The 23,359-nt window shown below is 50.1% G+C and overlaps 1 protein-coding gene across 2 annotated transcripts in view; it reads left to right on the forward strand.

Annotated features, from left to right (window-relative positions):
• Positions 1 to 19,945, forward strand: part of DGAT1 (diacylglycerol O-acyltransferase 1) — a 34,644-nt gene extending 14,699 nt beyond the window's left edge. For both annotated transcript variants that reach the window (XM_081012699.1, XM_081012700.1), the window contains exons 3-17: positions 1,616 to 1,656; positions 4,324 to 4,409; positions 4,825 to 4,877; positions 6,078 to 6,183; positions 7,649 to 7,768; positions 9,253 to 9,327; positions 9,829 to 9,932; positions 11,439 to 11,477; positions 13,431 to 13,472; positions 13,863 to 13,907; positions 14,670 to 14,782; positions 15,356 to 15,421; positions 15,741 to 15,828; positions 17,451 to 17,513; positions 18,709 to 19,945. In XM_081012699.1, the coding sequence (XP_080868825.1) occupies positions 1,616 to 1,656; positions 4,324 to 4,409; positions 4,825 to 4,877; positions 6,078 to 6,183; positions 7,649 to 7,768; positions 9,253 to 9,327; positions 9,829 to 9,932; positions 11,439 to 11,477; positions 13,431 to 13,472; positions 13,863 to 13,907; positions 14,670 to 14,782; positions 15,356 to 15,421; positions 15,741 to 15,828; positions 17,451 to 17,513; positions 18,709 to 18,855 (1,188 nt within the window). In that variant the 3' untranslated portion in view covers positions 18,856 to 19,945. The remainder of the gene's footprint in view (positions 1 to 1,615; positions 1,657 to 4,323; positions 4,410 to 4,824; positions 4,878 to 6,077; positions 6,184 to 7,648; positions 7,769 to 9,252; positions 9,328 to 9,828; positions 9,933 to 11,438; positions 11,478 to 13,430; positions 13,473 to 13,862; positions 13,908 to 14,669; positions 14,783 to 15,355; positions 15,422 to 15,740; positions 15,829 to 17,450; positions 17,514 to 18,708) is intronic.
• Positions 19,946 to 23,359: the final 3,414 nt, after the last annotated feature.

Consider the following 23,359-nt stretch of genomic DNA (forward strand, 5'->3'; position numbering starts at 1 on the left):
CTTAATTACTATCCAACATCATTCTATCATTCATTAATTTTACAATATTTCTGTAAATAGTCTTTAAATTTCTTCCAATCTTCTTCCACCGACTCTTCCCCCTGGTCTCGGATTCTGCCAGTCATTTCTGCCAATTCCATATAGTCCATCACCTTCATCTGCCATTCTTCCAAAGTGGGTAGATCTTGTGTCTTCCAATACTTTGCAGTTAGTATTCTTGCTGCTGTTGTAGCATACATAAAAAAAGTTCTGTCCTTCTTTAGCACCAATTGGCCGACAATGCCCAGAAGATAGGCCTCTGGTTTCTTCGGGAAGGTATATTTAAATACCTTTTTCAGTTCATTATATATCATTTCCCAGAAAGCCTTAATCCTTGGGCACGTCCACCAAAGGTGAAAGAATGTACCTTCAGTTTCTTTACATTTCCAGCATTTATTATCGGGCAAGTGATAGATTTTTGCAAGCTTGACTGGGGTCATGTACCACCTGTATATCATTTTCATAATATTCTCTCTTAGGGCATTACATGCCGTAAACTTCATACCTGTGGTCCATAACTATTCCCAGTCAGCAAACATAATATTATGTCCAACATCTTGTGCCCATTTAATCATAGCAGATTTCACTGTTTCATCCTGAGTATTCCATTTCAACAGCAAGTTACACATTCTTGACAAGTTCTTAGTTTTGGGTTCTAACAGTTCTGTTTCTAGTTTCGATTTTTCCACCTGGAAGCCAAATTTATTGAGAACATTGAGAACTTCCATAAGGAGGTGAGCTGACATTGCAGAATGGAGATTAAACAAAGAAATAGTAGAGGAAGGTAAAAATAATAATTAAAGAGTATTTTGAGTTTGACCTCAATCAAGGGGTGGATGAGAAAGGGGTCTGGGACAGAAGCAAGGCAGTCCTAGGGGCTTACTAATACAACAGAATGCGTATCTGAGGAAGTCGGAAGAAAGTAAAAAATTGGAAAATATTAATATTGGAAAATTGGAAAATATTTAATATTGGAAATATTAAATGAGTTAGGAAGGAAAGGGGAAAAAATAATACAAAAACCTGGAAATGTAGAAATATTACAAGATTTACGATATTTACAATATTAAAAACTATTACAAACAGCTCTCTAAGCTGCCTGACCAGTTGCCAGAATTGTAGCTCTGTTGCCCCCAGTTACTCCCCTCCCAAAGTGATCAGTCCCGCAGAATCCTCTTTAGTGCTGGGGGAGGGAAGGGCCTGAGACCAGCCTCCCATTGCATTGCATTTTCTCATTTGTATCCTTATTTATTTCACAAAATTTACGCACCTCCAAGCGGTTTACAGAAAAGATAAAGCCATAAAAATTGGGGGTGGGGGCGAGAATTGCAATACATTAAAACGTGCAATAAGTTAAAACACTAAATCAGATTATAATTCCCTCCAGCATTTCTAAGCATGTGGGCAGGCTTGTCTGAACAGGAAAGTTTTAGCAGAAATTCTGCGCTGAAGGCGCCTGCTGGCTATCGAGAGACAATTATGGCTGGTTTTTGAGATTGGGATTGGAAGGAAAGGGGTTGGGGTTGGCATTTCCTGCGGGAGCTGCTGCTCACTTCTACCCCTTCTTGTCTTCCAGGTCTTGAGCAATGCTCGCCTCTTCCTAGAGAACCTCATCAAGTAAGTCTTGCGCTCCTCTTCGGTTGGGGTGGGGGGCTGGCAGCAGTGGAGAGACCTCACCTGGGATGCTACAATTCTGCCATAGCGGATCAGAGTGGATGTGACAGGCTGCCTTTGGGGGCAGGCATAGGCAAGCTCCGGTCCACCAGATGTTTGGGACTACAATTCCCATCATCCCTAGCTAACAGGACCAGTGGTTATGCTCCGCGCGGGGCTGCCCTTGAAGCTGTCCCAGAAACTCCAGCGGGTGCAGAATGCTGCAGCGAGGCTCCTCACGGGGTCTCTGCCATGGGAGCATATTCACCCAGTGCTTTTCCAGCCGCACTGGCTCCCGGTGGAGTACAGGGTCAGATTTAAGGTGCTGCTTTTGACCTTTAAAGCCCTTCACGGCCTAGGACCCTCGTACCTATGGGACCGCCTCTCCCAGTATGCCCCATGGAGAGCCTCAAGGTCCATAAATAGCAACACCCTAGTGGTCCCGGGCCCTAAGGACATTAGATTAGCTTCAACCAGAGACAGGGCCTTCTCAACACTGGCTCCGGCCTGGTGGAACGCTCTGCCTCATGAAACCAGGGCCCTGCAGGATCTGATTTCCTTCCGCAGGGCCTGTAAGACAGAGATATTCCACCTGGCCTTTGGCTTGGAGCCAATTTGATTCCCTCCCCCTCTTTTCTTTTTCCTTTCTCCTCCTGTGATGAGGCTGCATTTTAATATTTTAATGTTTCAATATTTTAATTCTTGTATTTTTATCTTGTTTTTAAGTTGTAGTCATTCAACTTGTTTTTATTATTGCTTGTTAGCCGCCCTGAGCCCGACCTTGGCTGGGGGGGGCGGGGTATAAATAAAAAGTATTATTATTATTATTAGTCCCAAACATCTGGAGGGCCAGAGTTGCCTATGCCTGCTTTGGGGACCTGTCTCTTGTTGCTCTCAGAAGCAGCAAGGAGGAGGGCAGATCCTGGGACCTTGGGGGGGGGGGGGAGAGGAGGGGAGGGCTGCAGCTCAAGGCCAGAGCACCTGCTTGGCTTGCAGAAGGTCGCTGCTTCAATCCTCAGCATCTCCAGGCAGGACTGGGAGAGAGCCATGGTTGCCAGACAGTGCAGGGACATAGGAAGGCACCCTCTCTGAGTCGGACCATGCAAGCTCAGTACTGATGGGCTGGCAGGATTGTTTCCTGCTGCTCCAGAGCAGAGGACTCGAACCCATGGCTTCAAGGGACAAGGAGGTGCCAACTAAACATTAGGAGGAACTTTATGAGGGCAAGAGCCATTCAGCAGCGCAGAAGATGACCTTGGGAGAGATGGCTGACTCTCCTCCCTTGGAGGTTTTTAAGCAGAGCTTGGGTGACCATCTGCCAGAGATCATTTACAGGTGAAACTCGGAAAATTAGAATATCGTGGAGAAGTTCATTTATTTCAGTAATTCAACTTAAACTAATATATGAGATAGACTCATGACATGCAAAGTGAGATATGCCAAGCCTTTATTTCTTATAATTGTGATGATTATTTCGTACAGCTGAGGAAAACCCCAAATTAACAATCTCAGAAAATTAGAAAATTAAATGAAATCAGCAAAACAAGAGCTGCAAATAGAGCTTCTAGTTTCTCCCTCCCCAAGTGGGGTATCCCTGGGCCTGGGGTGGCTTGATCCCGAGAGTGCCTCCTTGTCAATGCGCAGCTCGGCTGCCCAGCACATCTCCTGGTGTTGCAGGAAACCCGCCCCCCCCCCATCATTCAGTTTGTACAAACACGACACACCCACACCCACACACGACATATGCGGCGTTTCTGTTATAAATTCATAGTAAATCAACCGTACAGCGGATTTACACCAGTCCACTTTTATTTTGCTCCATGAAGGAAGGACTATCAAAGGGGGATGGTTTGATACAGGACAGCCATAATCCCTTAACCCTACCAACACGTACTCAGGAGCCCTGCCCAGTTGGCATGGCAACCTTGAGGGTCCCAGACAGAAGACCATCAAGGACACAAGGGACTTGCATATGGGAGTGGATTCAACACAGACTGGAACAAAGGACAATGATCAGCTCTTCCCTCTGGGGGCAGGAAACTGCCAACTCCCCTTTGTCCTCTGGAAATGACTCATGGGGAGGGGAAAAGGAGGAACAAGCCAGGTGACAAAATACTCAGGTTATTTCCACAACCCCTCCCTCAACCCCTCCTTTTTGTGATGTGTCAATGATGTAGTCATGATGTAGTTGTGATGTAGTTCTAGGGGTGTAGCTTGGGGGATTAGTAGCTAATAAAAGTTGAGGTCTTCTTTTGTTTGGGACTTCCATCTTGCTTCATCTTGTTGTGGGTGGGAGTCCTGTCACGACAGTTTCCAATAAAGGCCAAGCCTACAGGCTGCTGTTTTGCTCCAAATTGTCCTGGTTGGTGTCTTTGTTTTTTGCCCAAGGGAGCCCTCAGATTCCTCCGTTAACACTGGGAAGCCAAATGCCTCCCGTCGCCCTGCCCTTCTCCCAAAGGATATGGAGCCAGCAGACAGGAGAAGGCCTTCTGCATCAAGCAAGTCTTCCCATAGGGGTGTGGAACAAAGGGCTGCAGCTTTCTCACCCAAGCCGCCTCCTTCCTGGGTCTGCATTGTCCGACTGGGATGGAGGAGAGCGTGCCTCTGACCATGTGCTCCTTCCCTCCTCAGGTACGGCATCTTAGTGGACCCCATCCAGGTCATCTCCCTGTTCCTGAAAGACCCCTACAGCTGGCCTGCCCTGTGCCTTGTTATCGGTGAGTCAAGTGATCTTGGCATTTGTCTTGAATTTCTCTGCGCAACCCAGCAGACGCCTGGTCTCCGCTTGGCTCCTTCCACTTGCACCTCTTGAAGAGCTTCTTGCTTACAATACTCCTTGCGGCCTCTGCGTCCTGCAGCTTTTGGGTCCCTGGTGCTGCTGGTCTCCTGCACCGTTCAGATCAGGGCTCTTGAGTGAGGCAATGCGTGTGCATGAGAGAGAGAGAGGGGTTGGAGGTGCCGGGGGATGAATGGATGGGAGTGCCTTTCTGGGGTTCTGCTAGATGAGTCTTGGGTCCCTTCCAACCTGCAGGCTTGCAAATTCCTGGGCTGGCTGAGAACAGGGACCCAAATCCTTGTTCCTGGTTGCCTGCACTGCCCAGCAATGATTGCCAACATCTGCTTTCCCCCCAGTGGCCAATGTGTTCGCTCTGGCAGCTCTGCACATTGAGAAGAGGCTGGCGGCGGTAAGTGTGCTTTGAGGGGCAGGCTGGGATCCCTTGCGAAGCGGGCTCTCTTTAGGGCTTAGGCTCAGGCTATCTGAAGGATCGTGTTCAGCCACACCGACCTGCCCGGGCTCTGAGATCTTCAGGGGAGGCCCTTCTCTGTTCTGCCACCCTCACGGGCATGCTGGGTGGGGGCGCAGGAGAGGGCCTTCTCGGTGGTGGCTCCTCCAAGACAACTTTGGAAGTCCTTTCCTAGAGAAGCCAGACTGGCTCCCTCCTTGTTGTCCTCCTGCTAGCCGGTGAAGACCGTGTTTTCCTTTGGGAACTGACTGTTCTTCTTTTTAAGCCAGTGTGGTGTAGTGGTTAAGAGCGGTAGTCTCGTAATCTGGGGAACCGGGTTTGAGTCTCCGCTCCTCCACATGCAGCTGCTGGGTGACCTTGGGCCAGTCACACTTCTTTGAAGTCTCTCAGCCCCACTCACCTCACAGAGTGTTTGTTGTGGGGGAGGAAGGGAAAGGAGAATGTTAGCCGCTTTGAGACTCCTGAAGGGGAGTGAAAGGCGGGATATCAAATCCAAACTCTTCTTCTTCTTCTTCTTTAAGGAAGCGCTTGTCATAGTGCTGCGCTGTTTTTATTACCAGTACATACATATATATATACATACATATATATATATATATATATACACACACACACACACACACACATACAGACACATATATATAATTTGTGTGTGTGTGTGTATATACATATATATAAAATATATATATGTGTGTGTGTGTGTGTATGTATATATATATATATATATATATATATATATATATACACACACTGTTTTAATGCTACAGATAGGTAGCCGTGTTGGTCTGCCATAGTCAAAATAAAAAAATCCTTCCAGTAGCACCTTTAAGACCAACTAAGTTAGTTCTTGGTATGAGCTTTCGTGTGCAAGCACACTTCAGATAATTGTTTTAATGCTATTAGAGTTTAATTCCCCTTTTGACTGTTACAGCTGATAATGCTTTCAGCTTTGTATCTGCATCATATTGATTTGTTTAAGCTGCCTTGGTAGTCCTGGTTTACAACACCCTGATATCTCTTGATAATGGGAGGTATATAAATTGAAATAATAATAGTAACAACAGGCCCCCCTTTTAGGGGTGGGCAGGTAGCGCTTAAGGTGGTCATAGAGCATTCCCCCCGTTTCCCTTCCTTCCGCAGGGCTCTGTGTCGGAGCACCTTGGGGCCGTCCTGCACACCGTTAACCTCCTGACAATCTTATGCTTCCCTGCGCTGGTGACTCTTGCTGTCACCTCCATCACGCCAGGTGAGTTGTCCACTTGCTCTGAAAAGGCGGCTTTCTGTTGTGGGCTCCTGGGTGGCAGGGCCCCTAGATTGGGGCTGGGGAGCCTCAGGCCTGGGGGGCCGGATGCAGGAGAGGCCTACGTTTCTTCTCTCTCTCTGCATAACTAGCCTATTGTGCAGAATCAGCACCTGAATTTGACGTCCCACCCCCTTTTGCCTGGTCCGTCCCACCCGCCTCTCACCTCTGGCCCCCAGGAGGTTGCTTTGAAGGGAATGCGGCCCTTGATTTGAAAAGCAGCTTTCCCACATGTCTGAAATAAGGTTGGAGCTACAGAGAGGCATTACCTGGCTTCACAATTTTCTCCACATCGTGATTTTGGATAGCGCACGCGCAGACACACACATGTCATGATTCGCGATATATCACCAGGTCAAAAATTATGGAACTGATATCACAAAACGGGCTTCAAACTGGTTTGGGGTGCCCAGCCCTACCGCTTGCTGTCCAGGCAGAGGTGGGCCGTGAGCTGGGAGGTTTCTGATCTCTCCTTGCTAAGAAGATGCTGGCGCACAAAGTCACCTTGTCCTGTCTCCCCCCTCAAAGTAGCCTTTGAGAAGAGCTACCTCTTTTCCATGGGCGTTGGTCAGTGTTAACGGAGAAATCTGAGGGCTCTCTTGGACAAAAAAACAAGGACACCAGCCCAGGAATACCAGGGCCAAACAGCAGCCAGTAGGCTTGGTCTTGATTGAAGACTGTCGCGACAGGACTCCCACCTGCCACCAGGTGGAATAAGATGGAAGCCCCAAACAAAAGAGGACCCAAAATTTTATTACCTGCTAATTCCCATGTTACACCCCCCCCCAAACTACATCACTCATACATCCCGGTTACATCATGAAAGGGGAGGTCTGGTGGCAGTAATCTGAGCATCCTGGACACTGCCCCATGGTTATCCTTGCCCTCCACCAAACACCCATCAAGTGAAACAAAATAGATATTTACATTTCCCTGTTTCTCAGCCAAGTTAATCACACCCTTTTGTCTTCATCTGGGTTAGGTATTTCTGGAATGGCTACCTGTCTGGCACTCCGGTATCAGGATGCCAGGGATTATGACTCAGGCAGAGGGGCTGCTGGGTAGCTGAGCTCACATGTCTAGATGAATTTCTGAAGTTTTCCCAGGGAGCCAGTACAGAAATACATTTATCAATGAATTCTTACATTTGGTGTTGTGCCGCAAAGGCCTTTGAACAGATAGGAAGGAACTGTGATGAAGTGTTTTGGGGACAAATCACAAAAGCGATTGTGCTGATTTTGGTAGTGAGCTGCATGTGCACGATATCTGCTGGAGGGGCAACCCCCCCCCCCCGAACCTATACATAAATTCCTGCAACATCAGGGAGTCAGGCTGGCTTCACCCCCTTCCTGCCTCCTCTGGGGCTGCGTGTTGCGTCTCTCACTCACCTGGTTCTCTCCTCCCTCCGCAGTTGGGGCCGTCTTTGCTCTGAGCGTCCACACCATCCTTTTCCTCAAGCTCTTCTCCTTCAAGGATGTCAACATGTGGTGCCGGGAGAAGAGGCAAGCCAAGGCCGCCCGAACCCGCTCCGGTGAGCTCTGACTTTGGGGAGATGGGGGGGGGGGAGCCAGGCCTGGTGGGGGTACCTGAGACCCTTCCTGCCCCCGAGTGCCAACTGGGGCTTTGAAAGAGGGTTGGACAAATTCATGGAGGAGGAGAGGAGTGTCCGTGGCTACAAGCCAGGCTGGCTAGGCTGTTCCTCCTCTCTTGGAGGCCACAAGGCTCCTGATACAAGCTTCTGGAAGCCACAGGAGGGACTCGGGTCCTGTGCGCCAGTTTCCCATGGGGGCATCTGGTTGGCCGCTGCCAGAAGAGGATGCTGGCAACACGAAGACCAGAACGCTAGATAGCACTGCAATTCTTATTGCATGATATACATGTTTTAGTACAACAAAAAAATGTGTACGCTTGTAAATTCTCTAATATATTTGAAATCAAATGAACACACGCCTGTAAATCTTTGAAAGTCTGTAGAAGTATAAGAAGTCTATAGTTGAAACAAAGTAATAGATGCTATCCTGTGGGCTAAGGGGTAAAAAAATTTAGGCGTTCATGGTGCCAAAGTAGTAAGTGAATAGCAACGTAGGACAGTGATCCCGGATAATCTGATTGTTTGCTGGAATCTTCTTAGCACAACCCATAGATTAGAAAAATGCACGTAGAGCAGTGGTCATGAGGATATGTATGTATGCTATCCGGCACCTGCCCACACTGCCAAAAGTACCAAAACCTGGTTCAATGCCCATGCTTCTCAGAGGTCCAATATTGCTCTATTTGCAATCCTTGTTTTGCTGATTTGATTTCATATTCTAATTTTCTGAGATTGTTAATTGGGGTTTTTCATCAGCTGTACGCCATGATCATCACAAGGATAACAAATCAAGGCTTGACATATCTCGCTTTGCATGTCATGAGTCTATCTCATATATTAGTTTCACCTTTTAAGTTGAATTACTGAAATAAATGAATTTTCCGCGATATTCTAATTTTCCGAGTTTCACCTGTATTAGAGAATTTACAAGTGTACACATTTTTTGTTGTTGTACTAAATCATGTATATCATGCAATAAGAATTGCAGTGCTATCTAGTATACTGGTCTTTGTGTTGCTTGTATTGTTTGTTGTGTTAAGTTTGCAACATGGGTTTGTTGTTTTGTATAGAAGAGGATGCTGGACTGGTTGGGCCCCTTTTGACCTCATCCAGCTGGCTCCTCTTCCATTCTAATGTCCTTTTATGTGCATCTTTATGGTCTGAGTTGACTTCTGGTCTGAGGGACCCCAAGGGTCATCTAGTCCAACCCGCTCCCCCCAATGCAGGAATAAGGCAACGACTGTGGGTAGCTCAGCTGGTAGAGCAGGAGACTCTGAATCTCGGGGTCGTGGGTTCAAGCCCCATGTTGGGCCCAAGATTCCTGCCTCGCAGGGGGTTGTTCTGGATGACCTTTGGGGTTCCTTCCAACACTGCCGTTCTCTGACCCATGTCCTCTGACTGATGCCCTTCATTGTCTATTCCAGCGGCCGGGTCGCAGAAGGCCAATGGGAACGTGGCCTCGGGGGCCGTGGCTTACCCAGCGAACCTGACCTATAGAGGTAACGTGGCCAGGCAAGACCTGGTTGGCGGGCGGTTCCCTGTAGCTCTGGCAGGGTTGGGGGGATCTGCGGCGACGCCATCCTGGGGCTGAGACTCCTGACACCCCCCCTTCCTCTGGGAGGCTTTGTGGCACTTGCCTTCCCCTGGAGTGTGATGGGTCCGAGGTCAAAGGTCCCCTGGGATTCTTCTGCTCCCTACCCCCCACATTGGGGAACAGGGGAAGCTGCCTTGTTTGGAGTCAGACCATTGGCCCATCTAGGGCAGTGTTCCCTGCACTGACCGGCAGCAGCGGCTCTCCAGGATTTCAGGCATCCAACTTCCCCCAGCCTTGCTTGCCTGGGGAGATGCTGTTGGAGGGGGTGGGTGGGTTGGGGCCGGGGTATTCTGCACGCAGCACGCTTTCTCTGTGCCTGAGCTGCAGTCCTTTTCCCAAAGGGAGAGGCCAGCTCCTGTTTGATGCCCCTGCCCTTAACGCCTCTCTCCTTCTATTTCCATGGCAGACCTTTACTACTTCCTCTTCGCACCGACCTTGTGCTACGAGCTGAACTTCCCACGCTCTCCTCGCGTCCGCAAGCGCTTTCTGCTGCGCAGGCTGGCTGAGATGGTGAGACCCCCCTGCCCTGGGTCTGGAGGCGACTCGTCTTCGTTGCCCCCTGCCCACCCCCAGCTCCCCACCCCCTTTGCAAGGCAATGAAGGCTATAATACAGTCATGCCTTGGGTTAAATGTGCTTCAGGTTGAGCATTTTCAAGTTACGCTCCGCGGCGACCTGGAAGTAACGGAGTGCGTTACTTTGGGTTTTGCCACTCGTGCATGCACAGACACTCAAAATGACGTCATGCACATGCGCGGAAGCGGTAAAATGCGACCCGTGGATGCGCAGTCCCATCTTACATTTTACTTAGGATGCAAACGGGGTTCCGGAACGGATCCCGTTTGCATCCAGAGGTACCACTGTGCTTTCAAATTTGGGGAGTCTTCCCTTTGAGTCGAACATGGGGGAAGCCGGCTGCAAGTCCCCGTGACGGTGGCTGAATATTTAGCGCAGGTTGCGCACACCTAAGGACCGCCCCCCCATGCCAAGAAGATTCTGCCTGCCTCCCCTGTCATATTGGAGGGGTCAGGAACGCACCCAGTGAAGTGTTGGGGCCGTAGGGAGGGGGTGGGAACCTCTAGCAAGGAAGGCTCAGGGTCTTGGAAGGCCTGCAAGGTTGTGGGAAAGAGTTTTGGCCTGGAGGCTGGGTGTAGGGCCCATCCTGCCTGGCTGCCGGCGGAGCTGCCAATAGGAACATAAAGAGACCCCTGCTGGATCAGGTTAATGGCTCATCTGCGCTGTGGGTTAAACCACAGAGCCTAGGACTTGCCGATCAGAAGGTCGGCAGTTCGAATTATTATGGGAAACCTGCAAGCACAACATGAGCGCAACACCCTGTTTTGGGAAGCCCTGTTTAGGGAAGTTTTTAATGTTTGATGTTTTATTGTGCTTTTGATATTCTGTTGGAAGCCTCCCAGAGTGGCTGGGGAAACCCAGCCAGATGGGCGGGGTATAAATAAATAAATAAAAAATAAATAAATAAATAAATAAATAAATAAATAAATAATAAATATTATTATTATTATGCCACTGTTCCCTCCTGGCATTATTATTATTATTTATTATGCCACGGAGAAGCAGGACTAAGATGTGGAGATATGCTCCAGAGATCCAGACCGTGGGGTGCCCCAAGAAATTAATAAATATAATTTGGACTATAATTTCATCTTTTTTTTTAGTTTTTTAATTGAAGTATTATGATTAGATATTTAATTGGATGTTTTTTATTGGAAAATCAAAAAAAATGATTTTTTGAAAAATATGCCACTGTCCCCTCCTGGCTAGCAGCCATCGACTGGCTCCCTCTTCCATCCATGTGTCTGATCCGGCTGTTAAAGTCTTCCAGTTTGGTGGCCGTCCTGCCTCCTGCAGGAGTAAGTTCCATAGATTAACAAGAGAAAAGGACTTTCCTGCACCTGACCTGAACCTTCCAGCCTCCCGCTTCCTTGAACATTCATGAGTCTCGTGTTGATGGTGTCTCACTCCTGGCCTCTTCTTTTTCTCCCCCCTTTTCCAGCTCTTCTTCCTCCAGCTGATGGTGGGGCTGATTCAGCAGGTAAGTGGGGGCAGGTGGGGCTTGCTCTGTACCTGCTGCTGGCACCTTTGAAGCACAGGGCATGGCAGGGGCGTCTGGCCAGAGAGCACCACCTGGGCAGGGTGCCTAAAGCAGACCACAGGCTCTCTCTGGTTCCAGTCTGGAAGTGGCCAGGAGCTGCCCTGTGCCCCCTTCTGGAGTGTCTGGTGCAGAGTGGAAGGTTGGGGGGCAAATGAGATGCTGCAGCAGACACGAGGGGCCAAGGGCAGGAAGGGGTGCAGAGACAGTTGCCACCTTCCCTGATTCAACTGCTAAAACTGTTTGGAGGTACTGGAACACTCCCGTTGAACATCTGCCTGACTTGGCAGTTCTGCAGGGATGCTGCATGTGGGCTGAAGCTGATCTGCCTAGATGGAAGCTTGTTACGTTATTACCATATTTTTCGCTCTATAAGACGCACTTTCTCCCTCCTAAAAAGTAAGGGGAAATGTGTGTTCGTCTTATGGAGCGAATGCAGGCTGTGCAGCTATCGCTGAAGCCAGGAGAGCAAGAGGGATCAGTGTGCACTGATCCCTCTTGCTCTCCTTGCTTCAGGGATAGCTACACAAAGCCTCTTGAGCACATCGGGAATGCTCCTGCCTCTTCACTCAGGAGGCTTTGCGTTGAGGCTTCCCGTTCACTGTCCTGGCTTCTGGCTTAGCCACTCGCAGCCTCTTCCGGGCAGGGGGAGCCTTCATCCCACTGCCCGGGAGAGGCTGCGCGCGGCTGTCCCAGAAGCCAGAACAGCAAGAGGCTATCCCAGAAGCCAGATCCCTCTTGCTGTTCTGGCTTCTGGGATTCAGAATATTTTTTTCTTGTTTTCCTCATCCAAAACATAGGTGCGTCTTATGGTCTGGTCAGTCTTATAGAGCGAAAAATACGGTATTTATTTAAACATTTGACATACCGCTTCGCTGGAATTGTCTTCCCGAGTGGTGTGGAGAAAAAGTAAAAAATGGTTAAAGCTAAGATCAGACTTTGGTGGAAATTCCTGTTGGAATAAAAAGACAAATTCTTCAGCGAGTGCTGGAAGTCCAAGAGGGGAGCAGGAACTGAAGAAGGGTGATAGTGCTGGTGGTTGGAAGAGGGGTCTGTTCAGAGGCTCTGAGACCTTTCTGTCTAGGTAGGGGTCAGAGCAGGGACTTTTCAGAGCTTGGTGGTATGTTTTGGGTCCCAGTAGCTGGAGGAGTTGGGGCAGCCTTGCCCTTGTGATCAGAGTTGGGGTTGGTTCTCTATACTGCACAAGGGTGACTTTTCTTTCCTCCAGTTTGGAAATTGTTTCCTATTTGGTTGTGTATTTTTTTGATGTGGTTTATTTATTGTTTGTTGGGACGCAGGTGGCGCTGTGGGTTAAACCACAGAGCCTAGGACTTGCCGATCAGACGGTCGGCGGTTCGAATCCCCGCTACGGGGTGAGCTCCCGTTGCTCAGTCCCTGCTCCTGCCAACCTAGCAGTTCGAAAGCACACCAGTGCAAGTAGACAAATAGGTACCGCTCCGGCGGGAAGGTAAACGGTGTTTCCGTGCGCTGCTCTGGTTCGCCAGAAGCGGCTTAGTCATGCTGGCCACATGACCCGGAAGCTGTACGCCGGCTCCCTTGGCCAATAAAGCGAGATGAGCGCTGCAACCCCAGAGTCTGTCACAACTGGACCTAATGGTCAGGGGTCCCTTTACTTATTTATTGTTTATGACTTTTTTAATTATGTAAATCTTGCTATGCTGTAAGCTGCCTTGAACATTGTTTTTTAAACTGTGGAAAGGCGGCATACAAAAAATAAGATCATGATGATGACTTCTGTGCCACAGGGCCAGAGAACATTCCCTCAAACCAAGGAGGCTAAGCTGGGTTGTATCTTATGGGGCTGGGCTAGATGACCCCTGGGTTTTACCCGCCCCCGGGCCCTATTAACCTGATTTTAATGTGTGCTTGTTGCAGTGGATGGTCCCCACAATCCAGAACTCCATGAAGCCTTTTCGGGTAAGCCATGCCCTGGGGACCCCCTTCTCCACCATGGTGCTGGGGAACTGCTTGTGGACCCCCCCCCCCCCCAAGAAAGCAGGACTGGCCCACAACGTGCCCTTAGAGCTGTAATGGGAAAAGTGGGGAGGGAGAAATGATACGCTTCTGAGTTTTAAAAAACCACAGCTTAGCTTATGGCTGGCCTGGTGGCCTCTTAGGTGCTCAGCACCTGCAACTAGGGGAGGGGTCTGCAAGGTGTGTTGGGTGCCAGCGTCCCAGAGGAGAGCTGCCCAGACAGCTCACCCCCCAAGAAGACACAAGGCTTGGTTCTTTCTGCCATCCACACCCCAGATGGGTCAATGACATTCTGCAGCTGAGTCTTGCTCTCCTCTCTCCTCTCCCTTGCAGGACATGGACTATTCCAGAATCATCGAGCGCCTTCTGAAACTAGCTGTACGTACCACAAACTGTGCCCAGGTGTCCTGGAAAGGAAGCCCAGAGGGTTGGGATGGGGATGGGAGCAGGCCTCTGGGGTTGGATCCCGCAAGGCGAGTCACAACTGGGGGCTGTCCAGCTCCTTTGGACTACGGTTCCAATCACTCCCAGCATCAAACGGACAAGATGGTGGGAGTTGTAGTGGGGGGCCGGACTATATTTTGAAAAATATAAATACCCTGTAAGCCGGTCCTGCAGTTGCCTCTGGACCTGGAGGAGGAACGCACTCTGCACACGCTCAGGAGCTCTTCTCGGCATGCCTGCTCACCGGCGTTGTTGACGCACAGCAGCTGCTCCATCGGCCGGTCCCCGCGGAGCTCCCAGGAGGCATGCACCATGTGCTGCGGCCTGTCGTCCGAGGCCAGGTCGGTGGGTAGGCTGCCCGCAGCTCGCCCTCCAGCTGCTCCAGTGGGGCACCGAGCCAGCTGCCAGGCATGAGGCCAGTAGGCATGCCAAGCTCTGGCTGAAGCCCTGTGATGTGCCCATCATGATGCCCGCCGCCCACCCGCCTCTCCGTCCATGGCCACACTGGGTTTACCTGGGCACGCGGGCGGCGAGGCTTTGGATTGGCTGCAGGAACTTCCCCGCGCGGCGACTGACCGAGCGGGCGGCAGGGTCCGCTGGCTGGATTTACGAGCCTGGTGGGCCGCATCCGGCCCCCGGGCCATAGTTTGCTGACCCCTGCACTAATGCTGTCCTCTGCCTTGCGGTCCCTGACAGGTCCCCAACCACCTGATCTGGCTCATCTTCTTCTACTGGTTCTTCCACTCCAGCCTGAATGTCATTGCGGAAATCATGCAGTTTGGAGACCGGGAGTTCTATAGGGACTGGTGGTGAGTCAGCTCTGCAGGGAGGGCCTGTGTGTTTTGTGACTTGCGTTCTTTTTTTCAATTTTCAGGTTTTTAAGCTGTGTCTCAGATTGTTATAACCTGCCCTAGGACCACAGAAAGAATGGCAGGTGGCTGCAATAATAAAAAAATCAAAAAATCTGTAAATGGCACTCAAAAGATCTGCTTTGGGCATTCAAAGCACCCTGCAGAACAGCCAAGGTTCTGGTTTTGGAGACTTCCTCACTGTGGGTGAGGACTGGGAGGGTTTTCCCCAGCCCTAACAGGTGTGGGGGTGCAGTAAGATGATGGCGAATGATGCAGATGCCTCCCTTCCATGTGTGTTGTAGGAAAAGCCTTCGAGGCATCTGATAAGGGATGATACTGGCTGGGCTCAGCCTTCGTTGGTGAAACTCAGTGACTGAATCCTGTGCGCAGCCAAACCGCTCACATTTGACCCTGCAGGAATTGGACCCCCTGTCCGAAAGAGGGGGGAGGAAACCTATTTTGTTCTGTTAAGGGTTTCTCTCAATGTCCAGGGTTGACACGCAGCAACACATGTCCCTTTTCTTCCCTCAGGAACTCGGAGACCGTGACCTATTTTTGGCAGAACTGGAACATCCCTGTCCACAAATGGTGCTTGAGGTACACCTAGGTTGAGTTGTGACAATCCTGGGGTCAAGGGGGGGTGCTGTAGCTGTCAGTGGGGGATAGCCGGGCTAATTCTGCTCATAATCCATTTGGGACAGGTGAAAGGGAGTCCTCCTTCGTGCAGCACGTATTTAAACTGTGGAACTCGCTTCTGCAGGAAGCAGCTGTGGCCCTCAACTTAGACGGCTTTGAAAGAGCCTTCTCTAGGAATATTTCTACCAACGGCTCGTAGCCACAGTGGCTCTGCTCTGCCTCTACGGTCAGATCCTGCAGGCTCTTCTTAACCTCTCTCTCTCTCTCCTTTGCTTTTTAGGCATTTCTACAAGCCCCTGATGAAGAAGGGGGCTGGCAAATGGGTGGCTCAGACAGGCGTCTTCTTCGCTTCTGCTTTCTTCCATGAGGTTAGTACCTGCTCCACAAATCCGTGTGCATGAATGTCGACAGGAGAGCCCAAAGGGACTCCCCCCCCCCCTTTTACTGGCTTGCAATCTCATCCCTCTTCTTAAAGGCTGTGGTTTTCGTACCACAAAGCATCCTTGCTGGTGCTCAGCCAGCCTTTCTCTGCAAGGGTGCGAGAGAGGGAAGCAGCATCTGATGGGGGGGGGGGTGTCTGGGCCTCCTGAAACTGAGCTTCCCAGTCCAGGCGGACATGGCGGCAGGCAGAGCTTTCTGCTGGAGACCATTTCTGCAAAGACCAGTAAGGAAAAGGCTTGGGAGACAATTGCTTACTCCTAAATTTTGCTAATGGCAAAAAAGTGTGTGTGTTGGGCAGAGGTAATGGTAGTAGTTCTCACCTCTAAGAATCCACCTGAAAACTCCCAAGTTGCAATGATCAGAGCCCCCCCAAACTTGAAGCATGGGAAGTCCCAACTAAAATTTATAATTTAGGCAGAATATTTGGACTACAGTGGTACCTTGGGTTACATACGCTTCAGGTCACAGACTCTGCTAACCCAGAAATAGTGCTTCAGGTTAAGAACTTTGCTTCAGCATGAGAACAGAAATCGTGCTCCGGCAGCAGCAGGAGGCCCCATTAGCTAAAGTGATGCTTCAGGTTAAGAACAGTTTCAGGTTAAGTACGGACCTCCGGAACGAATTACTGTATTTTCCGCTCTATAAGACGCACCAGACTACAAGACGCACCTAGTTTTTGGAGGAGGAAAACAAGAAAAAAAAAATTCTGAATCTCAGAAGCCAGGACAACAAGAGGGATCGCTGCACAGTGAAAGCAGCAATCCCTCTTGCTGTTCTGGCTTCCGGGATAGCTGTGCAGCCTGCATTCACTCCATAAGGCGCACACACATTTCCCCTTACTTTTTAGGAGGGAAAAAGTGAGTCATAGAGCAAAAAATACGGTAAGTACTTAACCCGAGGTACCACTGTATTTGATATTTGTATCAAATTTGTATTTGTATAATTTGGAACATTCAATGTGATTTGATTGGATTGTTAAAATGGGAAACTTAATAAAAATGATTTTTTAAAAAAAAGAAAACTCCCAAGTTGCACTGCATCTTTTGGAGGAATTTGGAGACAAATGCCAAGGTGTATTTGAGCAAGTTAGATGCAGCTGAGGAACATTATGGCTCCTCCTCCTCTGAAGAATGATGGATAAGCATCTTTCAAGGGCTGGCGAGGGACCGTCCTCTCTGAAAGCAGAGAAGGGGCAGGGGGCGCGATAGTGTCTTGCCTTCCGTTCTCAGCATAAGGTTTGAACAGGGCAAAGTGGCTCAAACCCCTGAACGTGGAGTGGGCGGGGCTATCCTGGCTGGAGCTCCCTCCCTTGACTTGCTTCCCCGGCCCAGTGTGGGTCATTCCATGGGCTCACACCAGAAAGCTCAGGAGGCAAGAGAGCGCCCTTCGTTCTCTTTCCTCTGGAGGGACTGGAATCAAGGAGAGACTCGCGAGCTGCTTGCTGGGCTTCAGAGGGTGGCATGGGAGGTAGCCAGGCTTGCCAGCCAAGCTTCCTTTGCGCCCTCTCCTCTCTGGACTGATGTCTTTGTGGGTTTCTGTCCCCACCCAGTACCTGGTCAGCGTGCCCTTGAAGATGTTCCGGCCCTGGGCGTTCATAGGGATGATGGCTCAGGTAAGGATCGGGTCCTCACCATGGGATCACATTCACCCAGTGCTATACCAGCTGCACTGGCTCTCGGTGGAGTACAGGAACAGGTTTAAGGTGCTGGTTTTAACCTTTAAAGCCCTATATGGCCTAGGACCCTCATACCTAGGGGACTGCCTTTCCTGGTATGTCCCACGGAGGACCTTACGGTCTTCAAAGAAAAACATCTTGGAGATCCCAGGCCACAAGGAGGTTAGGCTGGCCTCAACCAGAGGCAGGGCTTTTTCGGCTGTGGCCCCGATCTGGTGGAACGCTCTGTCCCAAGAGACCAGGGCCCTGCGGGACTTGACATCTTTCCGCAGGGCCTGCAAGACAGAGCTGTTCCACCAGGCCTTTGGCCAAGGCACAGCCTGACCCCCTCCTTTGGTAATCCTCACAGAACTCTAGCCCAATGGTTGCCATTAATTTGATTCTGAATTGATTTTAGAATGAATTGATTTTAGAATGCTGTGTTACTTTTATTGTTGTTAGCCGCTATGAGCCCGACTTTGGCTGGGGAGGGAGGGATATAAATTATTATTATTATTATTATTATTATTATTATTATTATTATTTTATTATTTATTTTGCATGAGTGGCTTGGCAAAGGCCACTTGCCGCCAGCTCAGCCTTGCCAGAGGCTCCCGGTATGTCCCGGTATGTGGTGTCTTGGCAAAGGGGTGAGGGTCAAGCAGAGCCCAGGATGCTGCTGTTGCCACCACCCCAGAGAGTTCTGTCTTCTTTCCTGTGAGCCTTGGGGCAGGACCTGCACTTTGGCCCTAAGGTGGAGAATCATAGAACCACAGAACTGTAGAGCTGGAAGGGACCCTAGGGTCATCCACTCCAACCCCCTGCAATGCAGGAATCCCAACTGAAGCATCCATGATAGATGGCCACCCAAGCTGTGCTTAAAAACTTCCAAGGGAGGAGAGTCTGTCACCTTCCAAGGGAGTCCATTCCACTGCCAAACAGCTCTTACCACCAGAAAGTTCTTCCTGAATCTCCTCCTTGTAACTTGAAGCCATGGGTTCAAGTCCTCCCCTCCAGAGCAGGAGAAAGCAAGCTTGCTCCCTCTTCCACCTTTTGAGATATCTGAAGATGGCTGTTGTGTCGCCTGTTCTCCAGGCTAAAATGACCCATCTCCCTCCGCCATCTTTCCTCCCTCTTCCCTCCTCCTCTGCAGATTCCTCTGGCCTGGTTTGTGGGCCGGTTCCTTCGGGGCAACTATGGGAACGCGGCCGTGTGGATCTCCTTGATCATTGGGCAGCCCATTGCCGTCCTCATGTACGTCCACGACTACTACGTGCTCAACTACGAGGGCAGCCAGTGACACCCCCCCCGGCAAGGCCCCTCCTGCCTTCCCACCAGCAGAGGGACACCTGGTGAGGGCAGAGCAGCCTCTTCCTGCCGTTTCCTGGGCGCCCCACGACTCTCCGCAGCACCAGCAGGGGCAGAGATGTTGCTGCCGTCATCTTTGCCCTGGAAATTTGCCTTGTGTGATCTTTTTCTCTGTGTGTGTCTGTCTGTAACGGCTGCTCGCCAGGTACTCGTTTTTTGAGTCCAAAGTCTGGATCAATGCAATAACTGTCAGTGGGGGCCGCCTACTCCGGATTGACGCTTGGGGCCGGCACCTGGGCTGGGAATTTTCCAGGTGAATCCTGCCGTGGCTCAATGAGGGAGGAGGGAGGTGTGGTCCCCCGTCCAATGGGAATACGGTTCAAATCCTGCTGTGCCCGAGGGTGTGGCTGGGAGTTGGGGGGTCTGAGCTTTGCCCAGCGCCTGGATGGACCCCCATCTGGGTAGGCAGAGGCAGCTCCCTCCCTTTGGTGCTGACCTTCAGGGCGCTTTAAAGGACTGTCCCTCACTGGGGGGGGGGGTCCTCTTCCATCCAGCCCGAAGGCATTGGGCATTCAGTTCCGTCCTAGCTTTTGGCTACCGGCAGCTCTTCTGTAGCGAAAGGGGCGCAGCGTCCCCTTTCGCCGGCCTTGAGCCCAAGGCCTTATGGGAATAAGGAATGCTGGTCAGCAGGGGCTCCTGCGGCCGGATTTTGGTACTACTGCCTGTGGCTGCACGGGTGATTGGAAGCTTTTTTCTCCTGGGGGCGGGGGCTGGTTTGGGTTCGTGGCAGTTTCTGCCCCTAGAGCTGCCTCGGTTCTCTTCCGTCCCCTTCCCCAGGATCCGTCCTCGGAGCAGGGGAGCAGCGACTTGGGGGGGGCGGGTTTGCTCCAATTCCACAGCACCCCTGCTTCCTGCGGAGGTGGCTGTGTTGGCGACTGCTGCTGCCCACCTCTCTTTTTCAGCCAAGGTGGTTCTTGGCTGTGTGTGGTCATTCCCGTGTTTTGACAACCCAGCAACTTTTTAAAGAGTTTGCAGAATGTATCTGTCTCATACAAAAAATGATTAAAGCATATTTTCAAAAATCTGTGTTGACAAAAGGTTGGGGGTGGGTGGGCGCTAAAGGGTCCACAGAACTGTACCTTGTTGACATGACCAAGTGGATTACACTGATTTCTGGCAATCGTTTCTTCACACCTGCGGCAAGAATATATTCCTGAAGTGCTCCTCTGTCCTGGAAGTCATCCAGAACTTTCCTCTCCTATTCAAAAGGGTTGCTTTTAAATTTGCCTTTTGTTTTTCATTAAAAAAAATACAGAAAGCATCACCCCCACCTTTAAGGTGCAGTTGGCGCCTTAGAGCCATGCAGAGGGAGCCCAAATTCTGGGGTGGCGAGATAATTTTACCTTCAGCGCACTGCCAGGGTGGCAAGTCCAGATCACAAAAGGCCTGGGCAGATGGAGGTTTTTGCCACTGTTAACAGAGAAATCTGAGGGCTCCCTTGGACAAAAAACAAGGACACGAGCTAGGAATACCAGAGCAAAACAGCAGCCAGTAGGCTTGGTCTTTATTGAAGACTGTCATGACAGGACAATCACCTGCCACAAGGTGGAACAAAATGGAAGCCCCAAACAAAAGAGAACCCAACTTTTACTAGCTGCTAATCCCCATGTTACACCCCCCAAACTACATCACTAATACATCACGGTTACATCATGAAAGGGGAGGTCTGGTGGCAGTAATCTGAGCATCCTGGACCCTGCCCCATGGTTCTTGCCCTCCACCAAACACCCATCAAGTGTAACAAAAGAGACATTTACATTTCCCTGTTTCCCAGCCAAGTTAATCACACCCTTTTGTCTTCACCTGGGTTTGTTATTTCTGGAATGGCTACCTGTCTGGCACTCAGGTACCAGAATGCCAGGGATTATCACTCGGGCAGAGGGGCTGCTGAGTAGCTGAGCTCACATGTCTATAGGAATTTCTGAAGTTTTCCCAGTGAGCCAGTACATAGATAACATTTATCAGTGAATTCTTACATTTGGTATTGTGCAGCAGAGGCCCTTTGCATAGATAGGAAGAAACTGTGATGAAGTGTTTTGTGGGGACAAATCACAAAAGTGATTGTGCTGGTTTTGGTAGTGGGCTGCATGTGCATAATATCTGCTGGAGGGGCAACCCCTCCCAACCTATACATAAATTCCTGCAACACCTAGGGCCCCAGAGGAAAGACCCAATTTGAATCTGGAATCTCTGAATATTCCCTGCCTGAAATCCTGGGCAACTTTGTGGGGAATCTCTAGTAAGGCCTCTGAGGAAGACCCTAATACCCAGATATATTCACGGGAGAGCGGGTGGTGGTTGTGCCCCCCTGCTCTTCGCGTGTCGCCCACTGGGTCACCATTTGCAGATCCAGTCTCATCATGTTTGATCTACCTGAGATTCCTGCGTTGCAGGGGTTGGACTAGATGACTCCTTCGGATCCCTGCCAACTCTGCCATCCTGTGATTCATCGCCAGCTCAAGGGGGATTGTGGTTGGAAGAACTGCGGGAGTCCCAGCGTGTACCTGTATCTAGTTTTGATTGGCACCTGCCTGTCTTGGGAGACCAAGGGAAGCATGCACCTTGGGGAGTGGCCAAACCTTGGGAGACTTGCAGCACCTGCTGTGGCTGATGTGGGAGAGATTCGCACCCGTGTCCAGCATAAAAGAAGCAGCCCAAGAGGCAGGAGCTGCCCCCGCCCTGCCCTGGGAGGCCTGAAGGCTTTCTGCAAGGGGTCCATTGCTGCCTCATCCTGGTTAGAAGCCCTCAAGGGCCCTCCATGAATTTGCCCCATCTTTTATTTTATTTACCATATTTTTCGCCCTATAGGACGCACTTTTTCCCCTCCAAAAATGAAGGGGAAATGTGTGTGCATCCTATGGGGCGAATGCAGGCTTCGCGGACCTCTCCGCAAGCAGCGGGAGCCCAGCGCTGGGCTCCCGCTGCTTGCGGAGAGTTGCCTGCATGCTGAAGCCTGCGCGCGCTGAGCTCAACGCGTCCAGGCTTCGCGGACCTCTCCGCAAGCAGCGGGAGCCAGCGCTGGGCTCCCACGGCTTGCAGAGAGCTGTCTGTTTGGGGGCTGGGGTCGGGGGAAGCTCGGGCTTCGCCAGCCTCGCACCTGGGGGGGAAATAATTTTTTCCCCTTTATTCCCCCCCCCCCAAAACTAGGTGCGCCTTATGGGGCGGTGCGTCCTATAGGGCAAAAAATACGGTAACTTTATTGCAAAACAAATTACATATAACAGACAATGCCTCAATGACAACTAAATATTAACAACACATTGTCAAACATCGCACATATGTTGACTCACTGAGCTTTCTACATATTCTTAACCTTTATGCATTTCCTGTTATATTTGTCACATATCCAGAAAAATTCCAACATTTATAGTTTTCCTGAATATTCAAGATTCAATCTAGAATCCGAAGATTTACATTTTCACAATATTGCTTTAGATATTTACTGGTAAATGTTACCCATTCTTTACACACTTTCTGGTTTTGAGTTTCCTCTTATTCTCCCAGTCATTTTCGCAAGTTCCACATTTTCCACCATCTTCACCTGCCAGTCAAGCTTTGTAGGAATTGAGTTACATTTCCAGGTTTTTTGTATATTGTCTCCCTGCTTATTTAACTTATATGCAGAATTCATCATGCGAAAGGCTGGGCTGGATGAATCCCTAGCCGGAATTAAGATCGCCGGAAGAAATATCAACAACCTAAGATATGCAGATGACACAACCTTGATGACAGAAAGTGAGGAGGAATTAAAGAACCTTTTAATGAGAGTGAAAGAGGAGAGCGCAAAATATGGTCGGAAGCTCAACATCAAAAAAATGAAGATCATGGCCACTGGGCCCATCACCTCCTGGCAAATAGAAGGGGAAGAAATGGAGGCAGTGAGAGATTCTTGGGCTCCATGATCACTGCAGATGGTGACAGCAGTCCTGAAATTAAAAGATGCCTGCTTCTTGGGAGAAAAGCAATGACAAACCTAGACAGCATCTTAAAAAGCAGAGACATCACCTTGCTGACAAAGGTCTGAATAGTTAAACTATGGTTTTCCCAGTAGTGAAGTATGGAAGTGAGAGCTGGACCATAAAGAAGGCTGATCGCCGAAGAATGGATGCTTTTGAATTCTGGTGCTGGAGGAGACTCTTGAGAGTCCCATGGACTGCAAGAAGATCAAACCTCTCCATTCTGAAGGAAATCAGCCCTGAGTGCTCACTGGAAGGACAGATCCTGAAGCTGAGGCTCCAAGACTTTGGCCACCTCAGGAGAAGAGAAGACTCCCTGGAAAAGACCCTGGTGTTGAGAAAGATGGAGGGCACAAGGAGAAGGGGACGACAGAGGACGAGATGGTGGGACAGTGTTCTCAAAGCTACAAACATGAGTTTGACCAAACTGCGGGAGGCAGTGGGAGACAGGAGTGCCTGGCGTGCTCTGGTCCAGGGGGT

The sequence above is a fragment of the Podarcis pityusensis genome (genome assembly GCF_964106645.2).
Source record: "Podarcis pityusensis genome assembly, chromosome: 7".
Classification (NCBI taxonomy): domain Eukaryota; kingdom Metazoa; phylum Chordata; class Lepidosauria; order Squamata; family Lacertidae; genus Podarcis; species Podarcis pityusensis.